Raw genomic sequence first — 25,502 nt, forward strand, 5'->3', positions numbered from 1 at the left:
GGCATGGAAGAGAGCGAAGGGTGGGAGGCGGGTGAGGAGGGGAGTGGCAGGTGGACACTGATTTCTCCTAGGTGCTGCACCCTCTAGGGCCAGCCCTGCCTGTCACTACTGTATTTCATCAGGATGTACCTGGAAAATAACAGTGGCTCTTGCACTCTCAGCACTGTTCACGTGAGGGCAGGAAACTTCAGAGGCAGAATGCTTCTTATGATATCAAAATCACCAGGATACCAACTCATGTAAGTAATCCCTCCAACTAATCAGGCGTGTCGTTAGGAGCTAGAAGCTGTGGGATCATGATGATACCTGGGTTGTGGGTACACTTGCTTTTTTACCTGGGTCATGGCTACACATCCTGGTTCATATTTTTGCTTAATTATCCTCACTTTATGGCAAGCCTCACTTTACACACCATACCACCACCTTCTGTAATGTTGAGTATCACAAATGAGAAGTTATGAGCCTCACCCAGTATTTATTCAGCTTGTAACATCGCATGATTGGACCATCACTTCTCTGCAGATGTCACAAAGTGCCAGAACCAATTGCCGTGGGGCAGTTCTGAAAGACAGCTGTCCACCTGGCAACACAGGCAGATCACAGTGGCCTGTACCCAAATGCGTTCCTCTATTTATTGCTCTTTTTGGGACTGGATCCTGTCAGCAGTATAGGGAGTGTCTAGGTGTATTTTAAGGCTTTGTTTGCTGAGTTTTTGAACGCATCTGTTTGGCAGTTGAGGGATGGCAATTGAGGGGCCTCCTTCTTGTCAGACTCTCCAGTGTCACTGCTTTCTGCCCATCCTCCAGAGATGTGGACAGAAAGAGATAGCACTGCCCCACTGGTAGACTTTATCTTGCTTGCCATCTGTTTGTGCTGACCAAAACCAAAATTCACTTCCCTTCCCCTTTTGAAGGAGTCTATAGAACTATAGCTTTTAAACAAGCTTTCCCAGCTAAAAAGCATCATTACAAAGCAGTTCAATTTCTTCATTCAGCGTGGAAAGACTTAGAAGTTCTCTGAGATCACTTTAAACCTGTATTTTGACGCCATTATACAGGGTTGATTTTTCTGTAGAGAACAGAATTCCAAAGAAAGGAATCGAGTTAGGCCAGGTCTAAAGTTTTGTTGCATAGCTACATTGGTCAGACACATAACACCAACCACACCTCTGAGCCCCCACAGTTGTCCTTTCTGGCTGGTTGCATCTCTGATCCTCTCCAGGTGTGCAGGGCATAAGGTAACAGAAAGCCTGTCAATTTGAATGGCATCAGGCGTGCAAATTCATTTTCTTTCTGACCAGCATGGATACAAGACCTCAGCCATCCATCACATCCAGCCATGATGAGTAGTCAGGGTTCTCTGTATGAGAGTTCATAGAGTCACAAATGAGCTCCAGCATAGACTCACAACAAGATCCTGGATCTCACCTCTGTGTGGGGAGAAGAATCAGTAATGAGCAAACTGCATGTCTGCAAGTGAAATGCCACCATTTACATGAAGATTTCATCTGGTATGATTGCTAAAGGGTACAGCTGGGACACTGAGCCATGCTGGATGAAAGTAAAGGTGCTCCAGCAGAGCTACCACAAAGTCAGAGAAGCCAATGGGCGGTCAGGGTCATCTCCCAAGCAATGTGGATACTACAACATCTGGACAGAATTCTTGGGAGTGAGCCAACCACGGTCCCCAAAGCTAAAAGGGACTCATCAGGAGACAGTCCTGAGGGCTCCAGTGTGAGGCGAGAGGTAGAGCAGGAGCAGAAACAGAAGGGTGATGAAGAGGAGGACACCGATGTTCAACTAGCACCCGTGGGAGCTGATCCTGACAGTCCAGAGCTCTTCACTCAGCGCCTGAAGTCAGCACCTCCCTCATCAACACCTGAAGCCCTGGTGTCCAGCCGTGGTGCCAAGTGGGACTCCTTTAGTGAACGGTTGTAGTAATGCCTTTTCAATTGGTGAGGACTGCCTGGCTGTACCACATGGCTGGTGGGCTCTCCATATCCCCCCTCCATGCTACAGGCAGGCACTCTTGGTCTTCTCCCTTCCGATCGGCTGCCAGCTTTTCCCCTGTACAGGACTGATGAGGAGCCAGCCCCCAAGAAACTTTTTGGGGCTCACTTCATTTTCCAGGGATGCCCCACCACCCACCATTTAGTGGCGGGGGTGGTGGGTGCATTGCACTCTGGGATGGTGGTGACTTCAGACGCCCACCCTCTACTGGGCCATGTGGGTGACCAGCTCAGGGTGATGACTTCTTCCCTGCACAGGATATAGTAGGAGAGGCTGAGATTTTTTTGTTTGTTTGTTTTCAGCACTGGCACCAGCCCCCACCCCACCACGCCACCTTGCAGCTAGTCTGTGGGGTCATGCTGGTATGAGAAGCCGAGAAACTTCTGTGGTTCACATTTGTACAGGGGTAGCCCCTCTCTCCCCCACAGGCGCCATGCAGTCAAGGTCTGTCCCCTGCCCAACCCCATCGCATGGCTAGCCCCTGGCCAATCCAATAAAAGCACGTGCCTGCAGTGCACTGCAGACTATGCTGCCACACAGCAGCATGTCCTGGTGTTGCGTGCAGTGAGGTTCCAAAGGTGGGAAAGATTTCAGGGACTGGCTGTCACTTGGGGGGAAGACCCTCCTCACCCCCACTGCGAATATTTCAGGAGCTGGATGTCGACAGGGAGGATGACTTTTCAAAGATAATAGCTATAGGTGTCCTCTATGATCTGGAACAGACACTGGGGGGGCCCAGGGCCCACAGTCAGTATCATTCAGGGATGGCTCCCCTGCCAGAGAGAGCCGCTGAAAGGACCCTGTCAATTGCCCTTTCAACCGCATCGCCTCATAGAATGCGGGAGAGGACGGATATCACAAGCTAAAATCTGTTCCCATAATATTTTCACCCAGGCTGGGTGGCCAGTTGAGATGGCACAGTCACCTGGGTGATCCCAGGGCACAGAGTCATTCTGGCATGTGGATATGACAGTTCCCTGCCTGGTGCATTAGTTGGCTGATCAGACAAAAATCATACCTAAAGGCGTACCCACAATTTCTACAGGGGGGAAAAGCAGCTGAGCAACCAGTTTAAATGATTCAGTCGCCTTCTGAAGCCAACCTATTTGGTTTTTTTTCACCTGTGATTCCCTACTTTTCCTTCTTTCCTTCTGAAAAAACGGCCGTTTGCTTTCCATGGGAGGGGAGTGAGGGCAATGCAATGTGGGAACATGACATCACATACCCACAACCACTTGTGGGGCATTTTCCCCCCATACTGCACCAGCAAAGAACCCAGAAAGCAACAGGGCTGAGGGAACTGTGTGATAGGTTCCCACAATGCATTGCTGCAACAGTTGCTCTTTGGCGATTTAGTGTGGCAGCACTAACTGGAATTTGTGAGCAGGTGAGAATACTCAAATTCTAATTTATAAAACCCAGTGTTATGATTCAAATGTCATAAATTCAAATTTATCTCGTAGTGTAGACGTAGCCTAAGGTAGTGGCTGTTATATCTGTTACTGGCATTCAGACCTGAGTCTGATCTTTGAACAAGCTGTGGGTGGGAAAACACTCATAGTTGGATGTTGAATAGCCTGTGTGCTCCATGTTGTAGAGTCATTCCTGTACTATGCAGCTATGTCAGACCAGGAAAGAATAAAGAATAAATCAAATCCACTTCTTTGTTCTTTTTATGCCAACTGACTGTTTGCAGGAGAATAATACAAACTGTGATACACGGGAAAGTTCAGCACTGAAGTCTTCCACTAGAAGCAATGGAGAATTCTGGGGCATCTTAAAGACTAACAGATTTATTTGGAAGGAAGCTTTCGTGAGCTGGAGCCCACTTTATCTAAGGAAGTGGCCTCCATACTGTGAAAGCTTAAACCCAACCAAATTTGTGAATCTTTCAAGTTCTATGGGACTCCTCATTTTTGCTGAAACAGACTAACACAGCTCCCGCTCTGAAACTTGTCACCACTGGAAACATTATCTCATAAGACAGATAAAATCTACCTGACTTTCTGCAGCCATTCCTACTTCCCTTCATGAAATGAGCTTTATTTGCAGGGCAGCTCTCTCTTTGGAAGCTGTCCTCTCTTGAAAAGTGCCTCGTAAAAATAACATCATGGAGCGCCATATTTGTGTCTCAGATCAGAGCTGCTCAGTTTATAAGTAAGAAGAGTTCTTTGCATACTGCTGGCCCTGCAAGCTCAGGCAGGAATCTGAGTTCAAGAAGTGACTTTTCTTTCCTCTGAGTTAGTCGTGAGCCACCCCCTAGCGTTAGCGGCTACTGTGCTGCTGTGGGGACCATCATTCAAACAGACTTCAACCTGAAGCCCTGAATGCTCGTGGTGAGTAAAAGCCCTATAGCTCTTTTCATTGGGATTTATCCAGCTTCTATAGCAAACAAAGATTTTGTTGCTAGAATTTTAATTAATTCTGATTACTGTGATGTCAGAATCCAATATGCTGTCCCTTGGGTGTGTTGACTCTATAGAGTAGGGATTCCCAACCTAGGGGTCGGGACTCGAACTGGCTCCTCTTTAAGGAGCCATTTGTGGCTCCCGCTGCTGCCGCCACTCACTCCTCCGGCTCCCAGTCCCAGTTCCGATGTGCTGAAGTGGAACTCGCTTTAATTGGATTAATGGCCAGTGGGAGGGATCCAGCTGTTCAACCAATTAAACTGAGTCCCATTTCAGTGTGCCAGGGCAGGGAACTGCCCTTGTTGCAGGTAGGGGAAGGGAGTAGGAAAGATGCAGGGAGCCGCACGGAGGAGGCAGCAGTGGTGGCCTGGTGAAGGAGCAGTGGGAGGCAGCAGTGGTGCTCAAGTGAGGTGGGTGGCGAGGGCAGTGAGGGGTTTAAGCCTGGGGGGGTGGAAGGGCGTTTTGGGGCTGAGAGAGGTTAAAGCCAGGGGAGGAGGGTGGGGTGAATCAAGATTTATATTCTTTTTGTTCCCAGGAGAGAATCTCCCCCCTGCCACCGGTTTTGCATTGCCTGGGGTCATGAAATCTTCCTGAATTGTCAGAATGGGTCACCGTCTTGAAAAGGTTGGGAACTGCTGCTATAGAGCATGTGGAGTAAAACATGCTCATTATGCTAGTCAGCAAAATATGGACATCTGTAATAGGGAGCACTCAAGTTGTTTGAAAAATGAAACAAAGTTTTGAGTAAACACTTTGGGTGTTTTTGGTTAAAATGCAAAACTGCCTGTCTCTGGATGAGATTTTTTGTTTCGTTGAACATTGGTGTGATGTGTTAACAAATCCCATTTATAGTGTGTCAGCCAGTGAGTAGGAGATGCAGTCTGAACTGCATGGAGGAAATGGCTAGCCCCTGTTCCCTGTCAAACCACTGACTGTTCTGCTAGACTGCTTCCCGGAAGTGCAGCTTCTATGTGATTAAGTTCTGGGCTTGATAGTGACAGGGCCTGAGGCAAGGTGATGACAAGAGCTTACAAGAATCCTTCATTTTTTGGATCTTATGCTCCCAGTGCAAAAGGTGGGGACGGGGAGAATGTCAGAGGGCCACACCAACCTTCCAAAAGCTACACGCGTACAAAGGGTGTTGCAGTTCCTGTCTTAGTAAGTTTTCCCCCAGGGACTCACACTAGGTAGGAGCCCTTCACCCTATCATCCAATACAGCATCCTCTTGTAAAAGCCAGTCTTGCTTTTGATAACACAGCTCTGTTTAGGGTGATGGTGAAAACAAAGGGAAGAGAAGGAAAAAGGGACCAGGGTGTGCGCCAGTACCTCAAGTAGCAGGCAGTGTCCCTGCAAATGATCAGTAGCTTAGAACTGAGTGGAACCTCCATTCCCACGAGGTGCATCACATTGAGATTCTGCTGTCCTAAGTGAGGCGGCAAAGGACGACTCTCAATAACTTTTCCAGAGTGGTGGAGTGTGGAGGGTGCCATCCCTGTGGTTCTGACTAAAGTACAGCTGTGGCTGATAGCACCAGCAGATTAAAGTGATTGAGGTCACCAACGGACAAGATGAGCCTCTATTGAGGAAGAAGTCTAGTTAATCAGTAATTCCAGGAAGTAACAGAGGATTACAGCAACAGTTCGGCCTCCAACTTCAGAGAAGGTCTTGTAACTTTAAAGACCTAAGCCTGACAGGGACACCCTTGCCCCTCTCATCCCCCCAGAAGATAAGCACCTCTCCAACAGCAACAGTATGAAAAAAAAGGGCAGCCAAAAGGCACAGGAACGGCCCTCCAGGTGTCCAGATAACAGTGCATTTAAGCAACAGAAACTGCCAGCCTGGAAGCCCAAGCTCACAGCTCCGACTGTCCTCTCCAGCTTCTTTGTCACTGGACTCTTCTGCCTCCTGGTGGGAATCATCTTAATACTATCTGCAAGAAGCGTCAAGGAAATCCAGGTGTGTTTGGGGTCATTTTTCAATGGGTGTTCTTAGAAAGTGGCTCATGTTTGTGGGAGAAAACGAGTTGTGTGTTTGTGATTCAGACCAAAGGGTGCGCATAGTTTTATTGTGGATGAACTCCTTTCACCTAAGGATGTCAAACGAATCCACAAGACCCCATGTGAAAGCGGTGAAAGTCAGCATTTGCTAGTTTACCAGAAGGTAATATCTGTGGCCCTGCCATTCATCCCCATGCTTAGGGGAGGAAACAACTGGTGGTAACTTTGGTATTGTTAGGCACTAGAAAAGTGTCAAATATTTGCCAAGCCAGAATCCTAAACCACAGGGAGAGTCCTCATTTCTATAATGATGACTGCTGCAGGTAGAGAAGGTTGTATATGAAGGTCAATTTCAAAATTAAAGTATTAAATTCAATTCACTAACTTGTTACTTCCTATTATTTTGTTATTTGTGAGTGTTTAGACAGCTGATATTTGGGTAAATTGTCATGAATCTTGAAAGGTTTGACAATTCTAGCAAAAATTTTGACTAGGCTGATAAATAGATTTTGAAGTGCATTATCTGTTTTTCTCTAGTTTTGAAAGTGAGGAAGCAGTACTATGCCATGTGTACCAGTCACACAACCTAGGTAACAAATAGACCAGAAAACACACAAACAAACAAACAGGATTGGTTTGTGACTGACTTGTGAACAGAAAAGAGGGATGAATCTGCAACTCACAGTACTCACATTCAACCTGTTTTAGCCGTAATTAGGTAACTTAGTATCAGTTTCATGGGGGATGCAAGTAATGTTTAAAACACAATGATTTACACTAGGTCTCTCAGTGAATCAGTTGGCCAGCATGCTAGGCTCCAAATTCTCTCTTCAAACTGCTAAATCACATTGCCATCTGTGATACATATCCTGTATATAGCACCCACTAGAATTGACAAGGACAGCTAGATTGTTTTTTTGTTTGACCCATGGGATAACAAAACAAAATAGTACAAACCGGCCCTTTTGTGTGGGCCAGTCACCTTACAAAAAAAAAATCTGACTTGTTTTCCTATTAGGATGTCTCCCAGCCCAAACTGGGCCTCTTATCTTTTATAGTCTAAGTATGCATTATAATGGATAAAAATAAAAAGAAATGATGAGGCTTTATTATACATTTTTGCTAAATGTCGTAGTAGGATGGTATTATTTTTCAGTTGTTAAATGCACTTGTTTTGGATGAAAGGTGCAAGATAAATACAAACTATTAAACACAAAGAGAAAATAATGCCCATTTTTATGATCGTTTCAGCCAGGGTTGCCATAGACCTGACTCTCACCCATGTTTTGCTCTCTTTGTGCTGCTCGGGTGGGATAAAAAAGGCAGAAACTGTTTTCATCCTCCACACTCCACCGTGGGATTCCCTGCTTGTCATATGTTAGGTTGCCAAGGGTGTCTGGTGAGTGCTGCGTCAGCATAAATGGCTCTGACAGCAAATGCCTTGCAGCTCAGGATTTGAGGGTGGAAACATACAGCACTCCAGACATCATCATCTGGCAGATGTCCCCTGGGGGTGGATACCAGCTAATGGAATTCAGGACAGGCCTCAGGGCAATCTAAACTCCTCCTGTGCTGACAGAAAGCCAGCTGACGAATGAGGTCACCATAAGAATGGCACCCCAGGGGAATTTAGGCATAGCAGAGAACCTGGATCTGTATGCTTATCCCCTAGATGGTGTTTGAATCCCTGTTGGAGCCTTTACTTTCAGCTCAGCAGTGTTCTGACAGAGAAGGGCTGGCCGCAACTTACTTGGGAGTCTGTCAGACTTATCGCTTCATCGGCTAGGGGAGTGCTCCAGAGCAATGCAAGGCAGGTGGAGTGCCATTCAGCTGTGCAAGACACTCCCTTTGGATGGGCGGTGTGCAGGTGGGGAAGGGCCCTGGCTTCTCACCAATCAGTGCCCAAGTCTCTTGGACGGATTTAAGTTAGGGATGGGATATTCAAAGTGTCTCTGTGACTTAGCTGCCAATGTCCCACTGACTCCCCATGAGATTAGGGCTCATAGGTGTTTGGGTCACTTTGTAAAACAGGATTCAGGATCCTACATCTCTCGGGTGCTTTGGAAATTTTGATCTCCAGGAGTGCGCAAGTGTGAAGAGAGGGGACTGTTTGTAGACCCTGGTAGCTGGGAGTAGGGGCTTACCCAAAGTGGGGCTTAACAGCACATAATCTTTGCGGGTTGGTTTCTTTGACAGATCAGTTACTCAGATGTATGTCTAAGTTGTTCAAAACTGCGTGAAAACTCCTCTAACTGGGATAAAGAATGCAACTGTTCCGCCCCCTTCACACTGCAGGAGAAAATGCAGGTGAGTAAACCTGTGAAACCAGCTGGAGGTCGTAGGTTTCTGTTGGCGTACAAAGTAGGGATATTAAGTGGTTGACTGGTAAGCGTGAAACTTACTGGTACACTTACTGGTTAACTGGTCCTTGCTGGTGAACTCCAGTGGCAGCCAGCTGCAGTGGGCCAGAGGGGCCCCAGCCATGGCTACAAGGTGTGTCTCCACAGCTGTGGCCACAGGTAGCAGGCCCTGCATTTAAACAGTTAACCATTTACCATCCTTAGCCGGAAGGATACATTTTGCCCTGTAAATGACACTAAGCTAGTTTCTGAATGGTTATAGGTCAGTACCTCTCACAGACCTAAAGCCCTTCGATCCAAAATATGTGCTTTTACCCTTGTTGCTATTCATTTTGGCAAATGCCAAATATTAAGCAAGATCAGGCTCCATCAGTACTTATACTGGAGACCTCCCAGGTAGAAAACTGGTGCTGTTGATTCAAGAAGTGACTTCTCATTTTTCTGAATTAGTAGAGTCGATGTTCCAAGCAGTGAGCCAGTCCTGGCCAACCCTCGTATTAGCTGGCACAGGGCAGCTGGAGTAGGATCCTCTTTGAAATGAGACATAACACTGAAGTCCTGGTCATTTTTGCTCAGCAGAACTCTTGTAGCTCTTTCCACAGCTCAGAATTAATGTCCAGTGTTGTACAGTTTCAACTGGTAATTTCATTCTGCAGTTTAAGTTGGAAAAGGCATTCTTCATTTCCTGTGCTAAATGGGGTAACATTAGCATGTACTGTTAAAGCAAACCTTATGTTCTGTCCTGGCAGGGACTGCATTTGGGGGACTTTAGTCAGTAGTGAATAAAATGAGCTTTTAAACTAAGTGTTCATTTAAATTTATACAGCAACCTTAGGGTTCTTCCATACGAAAGAGGCTATAAAAGCATAAGACATAGAAATCCTTCAGCTGTAGGGAAGGATTGAGGTTTGAAGAGCATTTAAAACTAGAAGTAAAAAAGTCAGTTTCTTATGTTGTATGGACAAACTGGGTCTTCTGTTGCTTGTATTAGGCTGGATCTGGAGATTCAAGGCTCAAAATTTTCAAAAATTTTAAAGGGCTTCTCTATGCTTCCTGCTTATGGATGTGTGAACTGTGGAATGCTTTAACATGTTGCTTTCTACCTGGCCCTTGTAAACCCTTTTCATGCCAACTAGAAGATACCAACTGTGCATAAGCATAATCCTGAGGGCCACATCAGTGCAAGGTACAGTAAACCCTTGAGATTTGCGTGTCTTGGTTTAACGTGACTGCAGCCTAAGTCAGGCTACCACCCCGAGAGGAAACTGTTCCTCCCCGAAGTGGCTGCTGCGAGACAGGCCACCATCGCTAACAGAAGTGGGTTCCTGTCTCCCCTCAAGTTGCATGGAAACTTGAGTTATGTGGGAGGTTGCAGAAATGCACCCCCCCCCCCATAACTCGAGAGTTTACTGTATTCAATACTGCAGGTGTTCCTGGGGTTGTGAGAGCACTTTGCAGTTCACGCCCTCATTGACTATTCTTTGGCACTATGTAGACAAGCCCCAAGCCTCATTTTTCACTTTTGAAAAAAAGAGAAGGCATCAGGGAAGCAGTTTGGAAAATGTTACCCTCAATCTACAATATTTCAGTGCTGCACATTTCACACATGCCAAATTCACTTTACATTTAAAGAAAAGAACCTGATAACTGAATTTAAGCAACTTAACATATTTTAAAAACTCTGGCCACTGTGACCTCAGCGGAACCACTTCTGATGTTTCCAGAATTACAGCCAATAGTGCCAACTGCAGTAAAATAATCTTGCATTTTCATAGCACCTTCCATTCAGCGATGTCAGAGTAGCAGGCGGGGGAAGTGTTGGTATTCTCTCCAAGCTCCACCCACAAGCCCAAAGTAAGTGAAGGTTTCTGGTGAAAATAGCTGAAATGTAGGTAGAAACACAGCCTGTATTTTAATGCAACAGTTATGGATGGTTTAGATAGTACTTGGTCCTGCCATTGGGGCAGGGGGCTGGACTCCATGGCCTCTCGAGGTCCCTTCCAGTCCCAGTGTTCTATGATTCTATGATTAAAATGATCTGTTTTGTTTATGGTCTTCTCACCTTACATTATTTGCCTTTGAATTCTAGGGTGATATTTTTATGTACTATCGTCTGGAAAACTTTTATCAGAACCATCGGAGGTATGTCCTCTCCAGAAGTGATGCACAGTTGCTGGGCCAAGATGTAAATGTAAGAGTATTTCTTATATCATCAATATTTTCGTCATGTTAAGTTCTTAGTGTACGGAGAATTAACTTAGCCTTGTTAGGGCTCACAACGGGAGAGTCTGGATGCTTCATGAGATCGGTAATAAGAAAGAGTTTTTGACAGGTCCCTGCTCTCATGCCCATGTGAAACAAACTACTGAGAAAATGTTTGAGTTGGTGTGGAGAGGAAGAACTATTGTTTATTTAAGCCAGTGTCTTAGAGCTGAAGTTTGCATTGTATTCCTGCGTGTGCCAGACTTGCTGCGAGCTAGGGAAAGTCATTGCTTCATTTCTCTCTGCATTAGTTTTCTCATTAATAAAATGTGAATTAGAGCCCTGCACAACAGGCGGTTGGTGGAGAACATGGTGGAGAATTCTCAATAGTTTCCTGGGCACTTTGATATCTAGAAGAAGGTGCTAGACCAGTGTTAGCTTTAGAAATCAGTCCAAAATTACAACTAAGTTAGCAGTCTCAGCAGATTGGCCAGTGGACTTCAAACTATTTTCTTACCCCTAGAGAAGGCTGTCCAGTTGGAGGCTGGGAGATATATCTGGGGAAATACAGGAAAGGTTGCACTGCTCCTGCCTGCACTGAATTGTTTTGGTGGACGAATAAAGGCCATCAGCAGAGACTGCAGAGCTGTCAGACCTGCACCTTTCATGAGCACAGACTAGAAAGAAATAGTAGCTTAAAACAAGGGTGCATAAACCTTTTCTCCTAGGTGAAGTTTGTTAACTTTAAGTTCATGTCTGCTGGGTGGTGTTTTTGGTATGGACTAGAGAATTAAGATTTCTATTTCGGAAATGACCTCCTCCTTACATATCTCACTCTTTTGGCAGAGTGGTCAGATAGGAAGTATGTGGGTGAGAGAAAAAAGTTGAACATTTACCATTCAGAAATGGGTAGCAAGGAGAATTCGATATGAGGTAAAATAGCAGATGTACAGTTTGACTGTAGAGGAAATACAATAGAATAATTATGGTAGCTCTGTAAATGATCATCATAAATGTGTGCCCCATGTATCTGGTTAAAAAGTAGTTTCTAGTCCTACACCTGCCTCTGGGTCCTTCTGCCGCTTTTTGTGGTTTTACAACTCAATTTACATTTTAAAAATGTTTCTCCTGTGTTGCTGTGTAGCCTCAGATCACCAGACTTCCTCATAGGATCTCTTGTTGCAGCATAGCCCCTCTCTTTCCCCTCCAGGCTAGGCTGTGATTATGAACCACAGTTGGGCCCCCAAGTGCATTTAAAAAAGAAAGCCAGAGCTCAATGTTTTCACTCCTCCGTTTCTTTAAATTTGGAGCACTATACCAGGGTCATCTCATTTATGGCAAATAGGAAATGTGGTGAGCTACCAGGGGTTAAGTTCCCTTTCTCACTTCTGCAGTGAGTGTGGTCTCCTTGAGGTTAGGAGGCACAGTAAACTTTTCTACTAGTTTTTCCCACTTACCACAGTTCACAGAGATATTGCAAAGCTTTGGCATTAAGTACAGAAGCAACAGTCACAAATTCTAACTCTGATAATGAACCATTTGACTGTCTTAGAAGTTGTAACATGCATAACTGGGAAGCAAACTAACTTCACGGCCTGGAAAGGGAGATTTCTTAAAAATGTGCTTTGAGATCACCTATGCTGAGAATTATCGGCAATATTGTTAGTAGTAGGATTTTATTGACAGCTTCCTAACAGTTCTGGGAGAGCTATAAAAACATTTGTCCTGGGGAATGGATGACACCTAGCCATTTTTACATGTCTTCAATCCATTGTAAAAGCTTAGATAAGTCCATTGTTCTAGCAGAGTTTGGGGATGCAGTTCAATGTCTTGTCTACACTGAATAAAGGAACCGTGTTGTAACTGGGCCAAGGATTACAGCATTGTAACTGGTTGTAATTGTTATTTGTAATTGGCTGTGTATAGAGGAGCTCCAAACTTTGAAGGGGCATGGTAATTAGGGTGGTGGGAGATTACTAGTGAAGTGCTGTGGTATATATGCAGCTTCATTAATCAAAATCTCCCCTGTGGCAACTTCCTTGAGGAGTAAAGCGATTCGATTTAGCGCGGGCACTTCAAAATACCCGCAGCTGACCCGTGGCTACACACGAGCCAGCACTTCGAAGTTTCACACTTTGAAGTTGCCATGGCTGAGATTTTGACTAATGAAGCTGCATATATACCTCAGCACTTCATTGGTAATCTTCCGACACTCTAATTACCATGCCCCCTTGGAAGTTCGAGGCTAGTCTAGATACAGCCATTCTAATCTAAATGGGCCCTAAGTGCTGAAAATTCATCCTTTGAATGCCAGGTCCCTTTAAGGAGTCTCAAATGGAGCATTGACAGGCTGAGGCAACCAAAACTATTTTCTAGAAACAGATCCTCCTGCAGTTACACCTGCGTGAAGGCACACTGTTACAACACCATTGTCGCCCACCTGTGCTTGTACCATGGACTAGCATTCCAGTGCAGATGGGAAAAAACCTTTTTTTTATCCTGTTAACAGGCCTAAAGTGTTTGGGGTTTTTTTTGTTTTTCCAATTTGGGACCATTCACATGTTTGTAAAATATTAATATAACAGAACAAAGGAGACTAGAGAGACAAACCTCTTCCAGTATCCTTAATTTCTACAGGAACAGGTTCATCGTTTCCTCTGTATAGTCAGTTGGTTTTTGCTGGTTGTGTGAATCTGTCACACAGCGACAGTCCACTATGTTGGGAACTCTGCCCTCGGCAGCCGTGCAGCCGTAATTCAGCCCACTACATCACAGCAGATACACCTCCCTCCTGTCTTGTTCTGTTTTGGCCCATTGCTAACGTGACTGGAAAGCACTGGCAGCTCCTAGCACTCTTGGGTATTTGGTGGTTTGGGGTTTTTTTTTGGGGGGGGGGGGGATTGTTTTTGTTCTGTTTTGTTTTTAGAGAGGGAAATGAGAGTAAGGGATTGACCGAGATTGATCGGGAAAAGACATTTCTAATTATCCTTTGACCTTGAGTTCAGATTCAGAACAGCTATTGTGCTCCTTTCACGACCTACCCAAACGGAACTCCAATGGCTCCGTGCGGCGCCATCGCCAACAGTATGTTCAATGGTAAGTACCTTCCACACCCTGATGCATTCATTTGCATAGATGTAGCCAATTTAAAAAATCTCTGTGTTCCCCGTTTAAGTGCTGACCTGTGCGTGTTCTCTGCGTGGCTGATCCTCGCATCTCTGTCCGTCCGTCTGTCTGTAGCCTGAGCACTTGGGCAGCCACCCAAGAAAGATTCAGGTGCTGCCCCGCTGATCAGTAGAGCCCACGCAGCCACTCACAGCGGGCAGCATGGGTTTCTATTGGTGGTGCACATCCACCCATGCCTTGGTGCACATAACAACATTTATTGTGCCCCAGAGGAAAAAAAATAGAGGGTGCACTGTTCTCTGATATATGGATGTTAAACCATTTGGCAGGGTGGCCAAAGTAGATATAGCAGCCTAGCGAGAGCTTGGAAACTGACCAGGCCTGCTGCACTGTCAGTTTCCCGGGTCCCCCAAGCTGTGGGGACCCAGGAAACTGACAGTGTTGCTGTACGTGGCTCCCAACTCAGAATGCGGGGCTGAGGGAGCTGTGGGATAGGTTCCCACAATGCACTGTTGCAACAGTTGATGTTTGGTGATTTCAGCGTGGAAGCAATGTGTCGAATTTGTTGGGAGCCTGTGGGAAGTGAGGATACCCAAAATTGAATTTAAAAAAAAAACGGCATAATAAAAATCGATTTTAATTAATTCAAATGTATCTTGCAGTGTAGACGTAGCCCCCGTCTTTTCTTTCTGTTTGTTCGCAGGATTCTTTCTCTCTCTCTCTGGCTACAGCAACACTAGAGCCATCTGTCGACAGAAGTTACTGTTGGAAGGTATCTTCCAACAATACTTCTGTCAACAGATTGGGGCCACACACAAAAGTGGATTGAAAAGGCAATCCGCTGTGTTGACAGAGAGCAGCCAGGCCGCCCTGCCACGCTCTCAACAGAACGGCCAACCAGAAGGTCAGCAAACAGGAAGCCCTGTCTGTTGACAGAGGGCCCCCTATAGTGTCCACATGGCTTTTTTGTCAACAGAGTCTGTCGACAAAGGCGTTATGCCGTGTGGCGGAGAGGCAGAAAGCTGTCGGTGGAAGTGTTGAGTTTTGTTGACACACTGTCGATGAAATGCATTTTGCATGTGGATGATCTGCGAGTTTTGTTGACAAAACCCTCTAGTGTAGCTGTCACTTCTGTGTTTAGGTTTCACTTGGTCTGTGCACTGTTGGAACTTGTATAACTGGTAGTAAACATGTATTACTTTGGCTTTCCCTGCAGATAGTATTCAACTTTTTTACAGTGTGGACTCATCCACTGCTATTCAAGTCCCATTACTGAAGAGTGGAAATAGTTGGTGGACAGATAAAAATGTGAAATTTCAGAATCCAGCGTCACACAATCTCACTTCTGCATTTGCAGGTAAGGATGATTTCACTGCCATGCCTTAGTCGAGAAGTGTTTCTTCTGTTTGTGGACGTCTCCTGGGACAGACACAATCTTTGCGAAAACGGTCTATGTGCTCTTCTTGGGGGCAACTTCAAAAGACCTTCTCTAGCATTTTCAGTGGAGAAATACACTGCATTTGGGAAGGAATCGATTCATAAAAATGAAAACATAAGGGGGAGCAATGAAATGCAGAGGGAAAGTTGTCTTACGGTTAGAATGGGGAACTATTCCTGTACAAGTCACAGAGAGAAAGCCGTGCTAGTCTATATACTACCAAAACAAAAAGCAGTAAAGCAGCACTTTAAAGACTAACAAAATAATTTATCAGGTGAGCTTTTGTGGGACAGACCCACTTCTTCAGACTTCTTCTGTCCCACGAAAGATCACCTAATAAATTATTTTGTTAGTCTTCAAAGCGCTACTTTACTGCTTTTTTGTTTTGACTGTATGAGTCACTATGCCTCTCCTGCACAGGTTTCCCCATTTATAAAATGAGGGTAATACTATGCATCTAGCCCCACAGGGATGTTGTGAGACTCGTTTCATTAATGCCTGAGAGGTGATCTGAGATCTGTGGATGGAAACTATGTTCTGCTCTGTGTCTTGTGAAGAATGGATGGGATCTTTGTCTGGTTTGTATTCTTGGTTGAACATCAGAAACCCAGAAGTATTAAATAATTTAACTGCCTGTTTTAGCAGCCTTCTAAACATTGATAGCTCATCCCTGTTCTTCATCTTCCTCTGCAGGAACAGCAAGGCCTCCTTACTGGCAGAAACCAGCCTATTTACTAGATGAGGAGGATGAAAGGAACAATGGTTATATAAACGATGATTTTATCATCTGGATGCGGGTGTCAGCCTTTCCCACATTCAAAAACCTTTACCGTCGCCTAAGCCGTATGAACCACTTTGCCGATGGTCTCCCAGTGGGGAATTACACCTTCCATATTACCTACAGTATCCTTTCATCATGTCCAAGTCACTCTTTAATTTTTAAGTAGATAAAAAAGGAGACGCCTGCTAATATTGTGGCTTGCCAGTAATACAAGAAAAAACCTGAAAGAGTTCTAGGTTAGGGGCATCCCTGAATTTTTGGCAGCTTGTGCTGGAGCAGTTTGGGTGGGTCACTTAAATGCCCTGTATCAGGCCAGTGTGTGACACTAGATCTAACTTCTGAGGCAGCCGCTGGCCTGAACTTTGGCTGGAGACAATGCAGATGCTGGGGCATTAAAGAGGCTTAGGCTTTATCCTCACCGTGTGAACAGAGGGGTGAACTTGTTCAGATATAATTATACGATATCACCTCCCATGTGAACACACTCTGGATATGCCTACCCTACAGTCAAGAGCATGAATGGCAGCTTGTGTAGCTGTGTGTGTATTAGTGGTGCTTTAGATAGCTCACTAAAAAAAGAAGTGAGGATGCTGTGACGTGAGCTTGTGTGTAAGTAAGTGTCCTGGGAATCAGGGAGGCTTGTAGAGCCCATGCTGAAGACCATGCCACAGGGTCTTCACTTTTGTTTTTAGAGAGCCTGCTGGAGTACTACTAGCAAAGGGACGTTTACAGGAGCTGCCATTAAAACCCCCATGTGTAACAAAGACAGCCCTTATTCTATGAGAAGTCTATTTTCTAGCTCAACCCTTTCAGGAGTGTCTGATTTGTCTTGTGTACCCCCAGGTTTCACCTCACTTAAAAACTGCTTGGTTACAAAATCAGGCCTAAAAATACAAAAAACTTCAAGCTCGCTATGACTGAAAAATTGCAGCCAGTTGCCAGACTAGGAAAATATCTAGATGAGTTGATGTATCCCATGGAATAGCTCTCAGTACCCCCAGGGTTACATTCAGCCCTAGTGGAGGACCACTGGGTTATCTGGTTGAGAGACTCTGGCTTACATTGCTTGGGAAAGGGTTTAAGTTAAACTGAATAAAAATGTCCACACATGGGGTTATACCTGAATAACTAATTTGGCATAAATGATAGAACTCATCTGTATAGACATGACCTTAGGTAAATAAATGTGGCTCAGAACTGAGTGGTGGGAACACAAAAAGGATGGTATGTACAGTGTCCTCATGTCGCAGACTGGAGTGCCAGCAAGTATTGCAGGCTGCTTTTAAAGATGATGATGATGATGCAACTCCAGTGCAGTAAAAAGCTACGTGAGGAGGAATCTGAAATCTTATTATTAAAGATATCCAGTGTAATTTTGCTAAAACTGTAGATACAGATGATGTGTGTGAGTTTCTTACCCTTGCCCAGCCATTTTGGGGCTTGCGGACCCACTGCTAACAAGGAGCAAGGGGATATTGACTAGTAAAAAGTACCTAAAAATACTTTATCATAAATGCAAAAACCCCTGTCTTGTGGACTTTGAAGAGTATTTTTGCACTCTCCTCACTGTATATGTCATCTTGATTGTTAAGGAAACTTTAACGACACCTAATCAGATTTCCCTGTTACCAAATTTAAAGGCAAAAAGCAGGTGGTTCTCTCGACGGTCACGTGGAGTGGAGGAAGTAATCTCTTTCTGGGAATTGCCTACACAGCTTCTGGCGCAGTGACTGTGCTGGCAGGTTCTGTCATTGCTGCAATTCACTTAAAACACCGACAGAAGAAAACTTACTTTCAGAGATAAGCCAAATAACATAACTTTCTGAGCAGACTTGAAGGTGCACCTCTGAGCAAGAGACAGGGGGAGCATGGACCTTTTGCTCTGTCCTCCTAGCTGAGGAGGCTTTTCAGTCATGACATGGATTTGGTAAATTCAAAAGAGTCACAAGCAGGATGATTTTTGTCATAACCCAAAACAAACAGAATCCAATCAGCTTGATTTATGGGCTTATCAGCATACGAATTACACAGAAGTAAAATTTCCCCTAGTAACTTCCTGTCAAAGTCTTAGATGAGTATGAGTAGCAGAAGTCTTAGTATTTTAGAATTATGAACTCCAGAAATAATACCGACTACAAATACTGGGCCAAACCCCAGGGTCTTTACTCAGTCTTATCAAAGTTCTTACTCAGGCTGAACTGCTGTTGACTTCACCCAGAGCTTTCCATGAGTTACAGCTGATACCCTGACCCAACGAAGCACTCAGGCATCTGGTGTTCTCATGGAAATGAATGGGACTATTCATATGCTTGACATTGCTTACAAGCTTATGGGTCAGATTTTAAAGGTATTTAGGTGCTTAACTCACGCCGCTTTCAGTGGGAGTTAAGCACCCAAGTGCCTTTAAAAATCTGGTTCTAAGAGCTTTGCTTCATCCGTGCCTGAGATTTGAACCCCTGGGATCATACCTTGGACAGTCAGGGTGGGAGAGTCATCTCCTTCAGTGAATGGGGTTGGGCAGAGTTGATTCCTCACTGAACATATTTAAATCTTCTTTGCAGCTGTTTAGAGAAATATTTTTTGCTAGGCTGGAGTAAGAGGTCAGCTGTGCAGTGATTTACATTCTAAAGGTTCTCTCTGTGATCAAAAAGTTAAAGATTAGATTCTGAAGAAAAAAGATAGAGTAAAACTTAAATATGGCCATATAAACATCAGAACTAACTCTTTCACTGCCAGTCATTTTTGCAGAAAAACCTAGCTAATGTTTTTAGGTCCCAATCCCAAATTTTTTCATACTCCCCTGTGCCAAAAGCTCCAGCTGTCTCCTACACTGTTGATAAGACCTCCAATTTCCCACTAGACAACTTCTATGGCATTGTCAATTGAAAAATCAAAAAGAACTTGAAAATATGGGGCAGGATGTACTTAATTGAATTTAATCTAAAAATAAATACAAAGACTGCTGCTTAGTTGTATCATTTTCATGGTTAGTTCATTTATAAACCTCCATTTTTAGAAAAAAAATTAAATATAAAGGATATGACAGAAGCTCTTGCAGAATCTAGGGTCCTTTGTGCAGAACTTAGGTCTAATTTGCCATGGAGGACATGGATGATTATTAATGTGAGGTTTCACTGTGAGAGTACAAGTGAAATTAAAACTAATACTCATTTACTTAAAATGAGTTTCTGTGTTCACTATTTTACACTGATTTATAGAGTCCCAAAATTAAAACAAAAACAAACAAATGCAAAAAACCTAATGATGAGCTTCAGAGACTGTTACATAAGTTAACTACAGTAAATGCTTACTTATCCAGCATCCAGGTAACTGGCACATTCAGTTCATTGGCATGTCACATCCCAGGTGACCAGCTGTGGCTGGCTGCCATGGGGCTGGCTGACCAGCTAGGATGCTTACCCATCCAGGGCCAACGGCCATGGGGCTGGTTACCCGACTGGGGATGGTTGCCATGGAGCTGGTTACCCAACTGGGGCTGGTTGCCATGAGGCTGGTTACCCATCCAAGGCCAGCTGCTGTGGGACAATTACCTGGCCAGGGCCAACAGAGCAGGCCATCTGCCCAGCCAGGGCCATTAGTGCGGGGCCAGGTGCCTGCTGCTTGAGTAGGGGAGGAGGGCAGAGCAGGGCCAGCTGCCAGTCCCAGCTTGAATATCCAGCATATTTTATTATCCGGCATCCCCGGTACCACACGGTAATCCTCCCATCACGTTGGCTGTGGCCAGGCGGGACATTTGAGATGTTAAGATCAGCAGGGCCACGTGGGGAGCTGAGTGCTGGACTGATCATAGACTCGTCAGATCAGTCCTTATGCTGTACATCACACCACTGCACCGCAAGAAGCTCAAGGTTGTCAGACCGTCCTTCAACATTGGGAAGCTGCAACATACTGGTCATCATGAGAAATTCGCAGCCTGCCTTGACAAAGTGCTGACATCCCATGGGCCTCTGACTGGAGACCCAGCACAGAAGTGGAACCAGTTCAAAATCCTGGTGATGGAGTCAGCCAAGTCAACACTAGGACTGAAAAAGAGAGTTCACCAAGTCTGGTTTGATGAAAATGATGGGGCCATCCTGAAGATCTTAGAGGAAAAACAGAATGCATTTCTGCCATGGCAAAACGATCAGTCCTCAATCTCCAAATGTGATCGTTTCAAACACCTTCAGAGCCAGGCGCAAACAGCACTTTGCAAAATGCAAGATGAGTGTTGGGAGAGTAAAGCTGATGAAGTCCAATACTACACTGACACCAAGAACTCCACGATGTTCTTCAGTGCTATCAAAGCTATATATGGACGTTCAAAGCCAAGTACTGCACCTCTCCTGTCTGCAGATGGCATGACCCTTCTGAGGGAGAAGAACAGCATCAACAATAAGTGGAGAGAGCACTTCAGCAACCTTCTCGACAGACCCTCCATTGTCGACCCTGTGGCCCTAGACCAGATCCCTCAGAAACCCACAATAGACAGTCTTGACCTACAATGGATGAGGTAAAAAGGCAGACAGATCAGCTCTGGGAAAGCCCCTGGGATGGACAGTATCCCTGCTGAAATTTTCAAAGTGGCAGGACCAGTGTCACTTGAAGCCTTTCACAATATCTTGATCGGCATCTGGGAAGATGAAGACATGCCCACAGACATTAAGGAAGCCACAATCATCTCGCTCTTCAAGAACAAGGGCAACAGAGCTGACTGTGGAAATTACTGGGGCATCTCACTTCTCTCTACTGCTGGGAAGATCTTGGCTCGAGTCATCCTCAAGTGTCTGATCACCAGCATCTCAGAGGAGAACCTACCAGAGGCACAGTGTGGTTTTCGCCCAGGCCGCAGCACCATTGACATGATCTTTGCTGTTCGTCAGGTCCAGGAAAAGTGCACAGAGCAGAACTTGCATCTGTACTCTGTCTTTATAGACCTGACCAAGGCGTTTGACACCATCAACAGAGAAGCCCTGTGGATTATCCTGTCAAAACTTGGCTGCCTGAGAAGATTCGTTAACCTCATATGCCTGTTCCACAATGACACGACTGACTTAGTTCTTTCAAATGGCAAGTCCTGAGATCCGTTTGAGATAGCCAATGGTGTGAAGCAAGGGTGCGTGCTGGCCCCAGTGTTATTCAACCTCTTTTTCACGTGTGTCCTCAGCCACTCAGTTCGGGACCTGGACCATGGAGTGTATTACATAAAATACAGACTTGATGGGTCACTTTTTGACCTTCGTCATCTGAATGCCAAAACCAAGATGCTTGAGAAGTTCATCCTTGAAGCCCTTTTTGCTGACGACTGTGCACTTATGGCACACAAGTAATCTGGTCTCCAGCTCATTGTCAACAAGTTTGCTGATGCCACTCGCCTCTTTGGTTTGACCATCAGCCTAGGAAAGACCGAGGTACTTTTTCAACCTGCTCCAGAATCTGCTGCTCTCCCTGCTTCAATCTTTATTGAAGGGACAGAGTTAAAGACAGTAGAGGAGTTCAAGTACCTTGGCAGTGTGATAGCCAATGATGGCTCCCTTGACAAGGAAATCAATGCCAGAATCTGCCAGGCCAGCCAGGCACTAGGACGTCCGAGAGTGCGAGTGTTGAATCAGCACAATATCTGACAGTCCACTAAACTGAAAGGGTACAAGGCTGTGAAACCTGGACCTTGTACAGAAAACATATAAAACTGCTCGAGCGCTTCCACGCGTGCAGCCTGAGGTCAATACTGCACATTCGATGGCAGGACAGAGTTATGAACCTGGAAGTCCTGGACAGAGGAGGAACCACAAGCATCCAAGCCATGATTCTGAAAGCCCAGCTTCGCTGGACAGGGCACATCATATGAATGGAGGAGTTGAGAATCCCTAAGCAACTCTTCTATGGTGAACTCTCCCAGGGCAAAAGGAATCAAGGTGAGCCTTGCAAGAGATATAAAGACTGCATGAAGGCCAACATTGCTCATGCTGGTTTAAAACCAGATCAGCTAGAGCAGCATGCAAAAGACCGAACAGGCTGGCGTGCTCTCGTATGACATGCGTATGACAACTTTCAAGAGCGGAGACGCATACGCCTCATTGATGCTCGTGAGAGGAAGAAAGCAACAGTAGCAGCTGCACCAACAGAGCCAGGACATTTCCCTTGCCCCCACTGTGAACACCCATGCCGTTCAAAGCTTGGACTCCTTGGCCACATGTGAGTCCACAACCAATGAGCCTCTGCAAGCTCAGGACATCGTCGGACACGACAGACTACCTACATACAGTGAGCGACCAGTCAGCTGAAACAGTCCACAGTACAGGGTTAAATGAAAGTATGCCGCCTCATTCAGCTGCTTGTCTTAAATATGTTACAGGGTTCTTCATTATATATCGCATCAATGCAATTTCTGCCTCGCACTAAGATTAGTTTGCTGTCCCAGTTCACTTGATCAGGTTGCTGACTCAGGTTTTGGGTACAGCAGACCCTCGAGTTACATGAGGGTTCTGTTCTATACGCCCTCGCATAACCCGAATTTCACGTAAGTGGGGATCCAGCTTTTTCCCCAGTGGAACACACATTCTGCAGCTGGGGAAGCAGCAGAAAGGTAAGTCCTAGGTGGGGAGGCAGGTGGGGAGGGTTAAGCCTTGCAGTGGGTTGGGGCTGTGGGTGGGGCGTGGCTAAACCTGGGGTGCGTTAGGGTTGTGGGGGTGGTGAGCCAGAGCTCTGCTCGGGTGGTGAGCTGGGCTGCTGGGGGTTTGAACCAGGGCTGCACGTGGCACAGTTGAACAGGGGCAGGAGGCTGGAACCAGAGCCACATGTGCGGGGGGTTTGAACCAGGGTGCGGGGGTGGGGGGGGGGCTGAATGGGGGTTGGGGTTCATCTAGAGCCATGCAGGGGTGGTGAGCCAGAGCTGGGCCTCGGGGTGGGGAGTGAGCCAGAGCTGCACTTGGATGGTGAGCTGGCAGGGGGTTGAACCGGAGCGCGGGAGGGGTTGAACTGGGGCAGGAGGATGGAACTGGAGCCACGTGTGGGGGGTTTGAACCAGGACGGGGAGAACTGAACTGGAGCCGTGCATGGGGGGGAGTTGAACTGGGGCTGGGGGAGTTGATCCGGAGCTGCGCTGGGGGTGGTGAGCTGGAGCCAGAGCCGGGTGTCGGGGTAGGGATTAAGCTGAAGCTGTGCATGGGACGTGAGCCCCAGGGAGGTTGAGCCAAAGTCACACCTGAGGGGTGGTGAGCTACAGCCAGAGGCAGGGGTGGAGGGTGAGCAGGAGCAAGCAAATACGCAGGTAGTGAGTGGGCTGAGCTGGGACCGTGCAGAACCGGGGGTGGGGGTGGGAATTGAGCAAGACTGGAAATTGCACATTTCCAGGGTTTACTGTAGGAATCGGGGTCAGCCACGTAAGAGCAGGGTCATGTACTCTGAGACCTTGGTGTATTTTTTTTTTAACCTGGTGGTTCTCTTTCGTTCCCAGACAAGCAGGTCTCCTTTCACGTGTCCCAACTTATCTAAAATATTCAGTCTATAAATTACATCCTACATATCCTCTCCTTTTCTTGTTTTACTTGCACCTGCGATCACATGACTTGTTTCCATTCTCTTTTACGTACTTATCCATTTCTTCCAGTATCTCCAGAGAAACACCCGCCCCCCCCAGTTGGTGCATATTACTACTCCTGCATAATCTGTGGGCTTTGCAATGCAGGGGGGCCATCTGTGTATTACCACTCTTGTCCAATATTCCATAAAGAGGTATTTATTTCAGTAGTATCACAAACTACTTTGCTTCTCTGTCATGCCTGATTAAGTCTGTGGGGAGGGGCCTTTGATCCAAGTGACCATGATTATTCCTAGCTCTGTCTTTACATTGTTCACTGTTAATAGTAATAATAATAGGAGATACATATCTCATAGAGCTGGAAGGGACCTTTGGAAGGTCATTGAGTCCTGCCCCTACCCTCTTGGCAGGACCAAGCACAATCCCTGACAGATTTTATTAAATCTCTTTGCCCTACACGGCCTCCCTAAGGATTAAACTCACAACCGTGGGTTTAGCAGGCTAATGCTCAAACCACTGAGCTATCCCTCCCCACCCCATTAGCTTTTACTGTAAGCTTTCACAGCATGTTTATAGTAATGCTAGGTATGGCTTCAGCACTCAGTTAACTTTTATGTGAAGGGTCCCCTACCAGCCATCTAGGGAAAACATTACTTGGGCAATAAAATGTGAACCGGCAGGACTAGGTTGCTATTGGTGGCCTCTTTTTCTACACAACCCTTTGCCAATATGTTCTGTTCATAGGCCAGGGGATGTTAAGCCCAGAACACATAATGTCGTGCTGAATATTTTGTGTTGATATACATAACCACTCTGTCAAGCAAAACACACAGACTGTAATTAACCCTTGTATGAAGCAAATGATTATCAGTGGCTGCAGGTGTTGTATTCCAGTTCCCATGTTAGAATGCATTAAGTCATTCCACTAGTCTTTCACTCCTGCTGTTCTCATGCCTTTTCTCAACCTTGTGAATTTCCCATCCTCCTCACCCACACTTAACATGAGGAAGTGACTACTTTCTTGTTTCTTGAGCAGTGCCCTGTACAGCCTCTGCTGACTTCAGCATGACTCTCCATTGCACTGACAGCAGGCTGAATCTCTAATTTTGTGTTATGAAACAAATCTCCCTTGGCCAGGTTACATTTTGGGTAATAACATGGGACACAGTTTGCCAGTGTTCACCACCCAATGTAATGCTCTTTAATAACACATTGCTGCATAATGTGCCTTCTGAGAGCGCTACTCAGCTTCTATGACCCTCCAAGGTGACATTTGATGCATTATCACTACACTCATCCCTTGTTAAATGAGTACTTTATTTACGAGTACTTGTTAAGACGAGGGACATGTATACCTCCCTTAGTTCATTCCACAAGTGAACTCCCCCCTGCTAATATGAGCATAATTCCCCTCCCTGTGGCTCCAACCTGCTGTGGTCTGACCCCCTCACCAGCCCCACAGCCCCAGACCACCTGCCAGCCCCGCAGCCTGACCCTCCCCCCTGCCAGCCCCACTGGCTCCGTGGCCCCAAACGACGGCAGCCAGATCCCCTTGCTGGCCCCGCAGCCAGATTCCCCACTGCCTGACCCTCCCACCCGCCAGTCCCCAGCGGCCCCACAGCCTGACCCCCTGCTGGCCCCAC

The 25,502-nt window shown here is 45.9% G+C and overlaps 1 protein-coding gene across 1 annotated transcript; it reads left to right on the forward strand.

Moving 5' to 3' along the window:
- The first annotated feature begins 6,170 nt into the window (after positions 1-6,170).
- Positions 6,171-18,126, forward strand: LOC142007021 (cell cycle control protein 50C-like). Its single transcript, XM_074983539.1, has 7 exons — positions 6,171-6,374; positions 8,612-8,722; positions 10,865-10,966; positions 13,983-14,073; positions 15,320-15,460; positions 16,235-16,444; positions 17,939-18,126. Exons 1-7 carry the CDS (start codon positions 6,171-6,173, stop codon positions 18,124-18,126), a joined length of 1,047 nt encoding a protein of 348 aa, XP_074839640.1.
- Positions 18,127-25,502: the final 7,376 nt, after the last annotated feature.

This window comes from Carettochelys insculpta, chromosome 1, assembly GCF_033958435.1.
Source record: "Carettochelys insculpta isolate YL-2023 chromosome 1, ASM3395843v1, whole genome shotgun sequence".
Classification (NCBI taxonomy): domain Eukaryota; kingdom Metazoa; phylum Chordata; order Testudines; family Carettochelyidae; genus Carettochelys; species Carettochelys insculpta.

Bases quoted from the DNA above. Each gene is read 5' to 3' on its own strand.
- LOC142007021 (XM_074983539.1), top strand. From the start codon at position 6,171: ATGAAAAAAAAGGGCAGCCAAAAGGCACAGGAACGGCCCTCCAGGTGT. The intron at 6,375-8,611 runs GTGTGTTTGGGG...TTTCTTTGACAG, and splicing joins GAAGCGTCAAGGAAATCCAG to ATCAGTTACTCAGATGTATG. The intron at 8,723-10,864 runs GTGAGTAAACCT...TTTGAATTCTAG, and splicing joins CACTGCAGGAGAAAATGCAG to GGTGATATTTTTATGTACTA.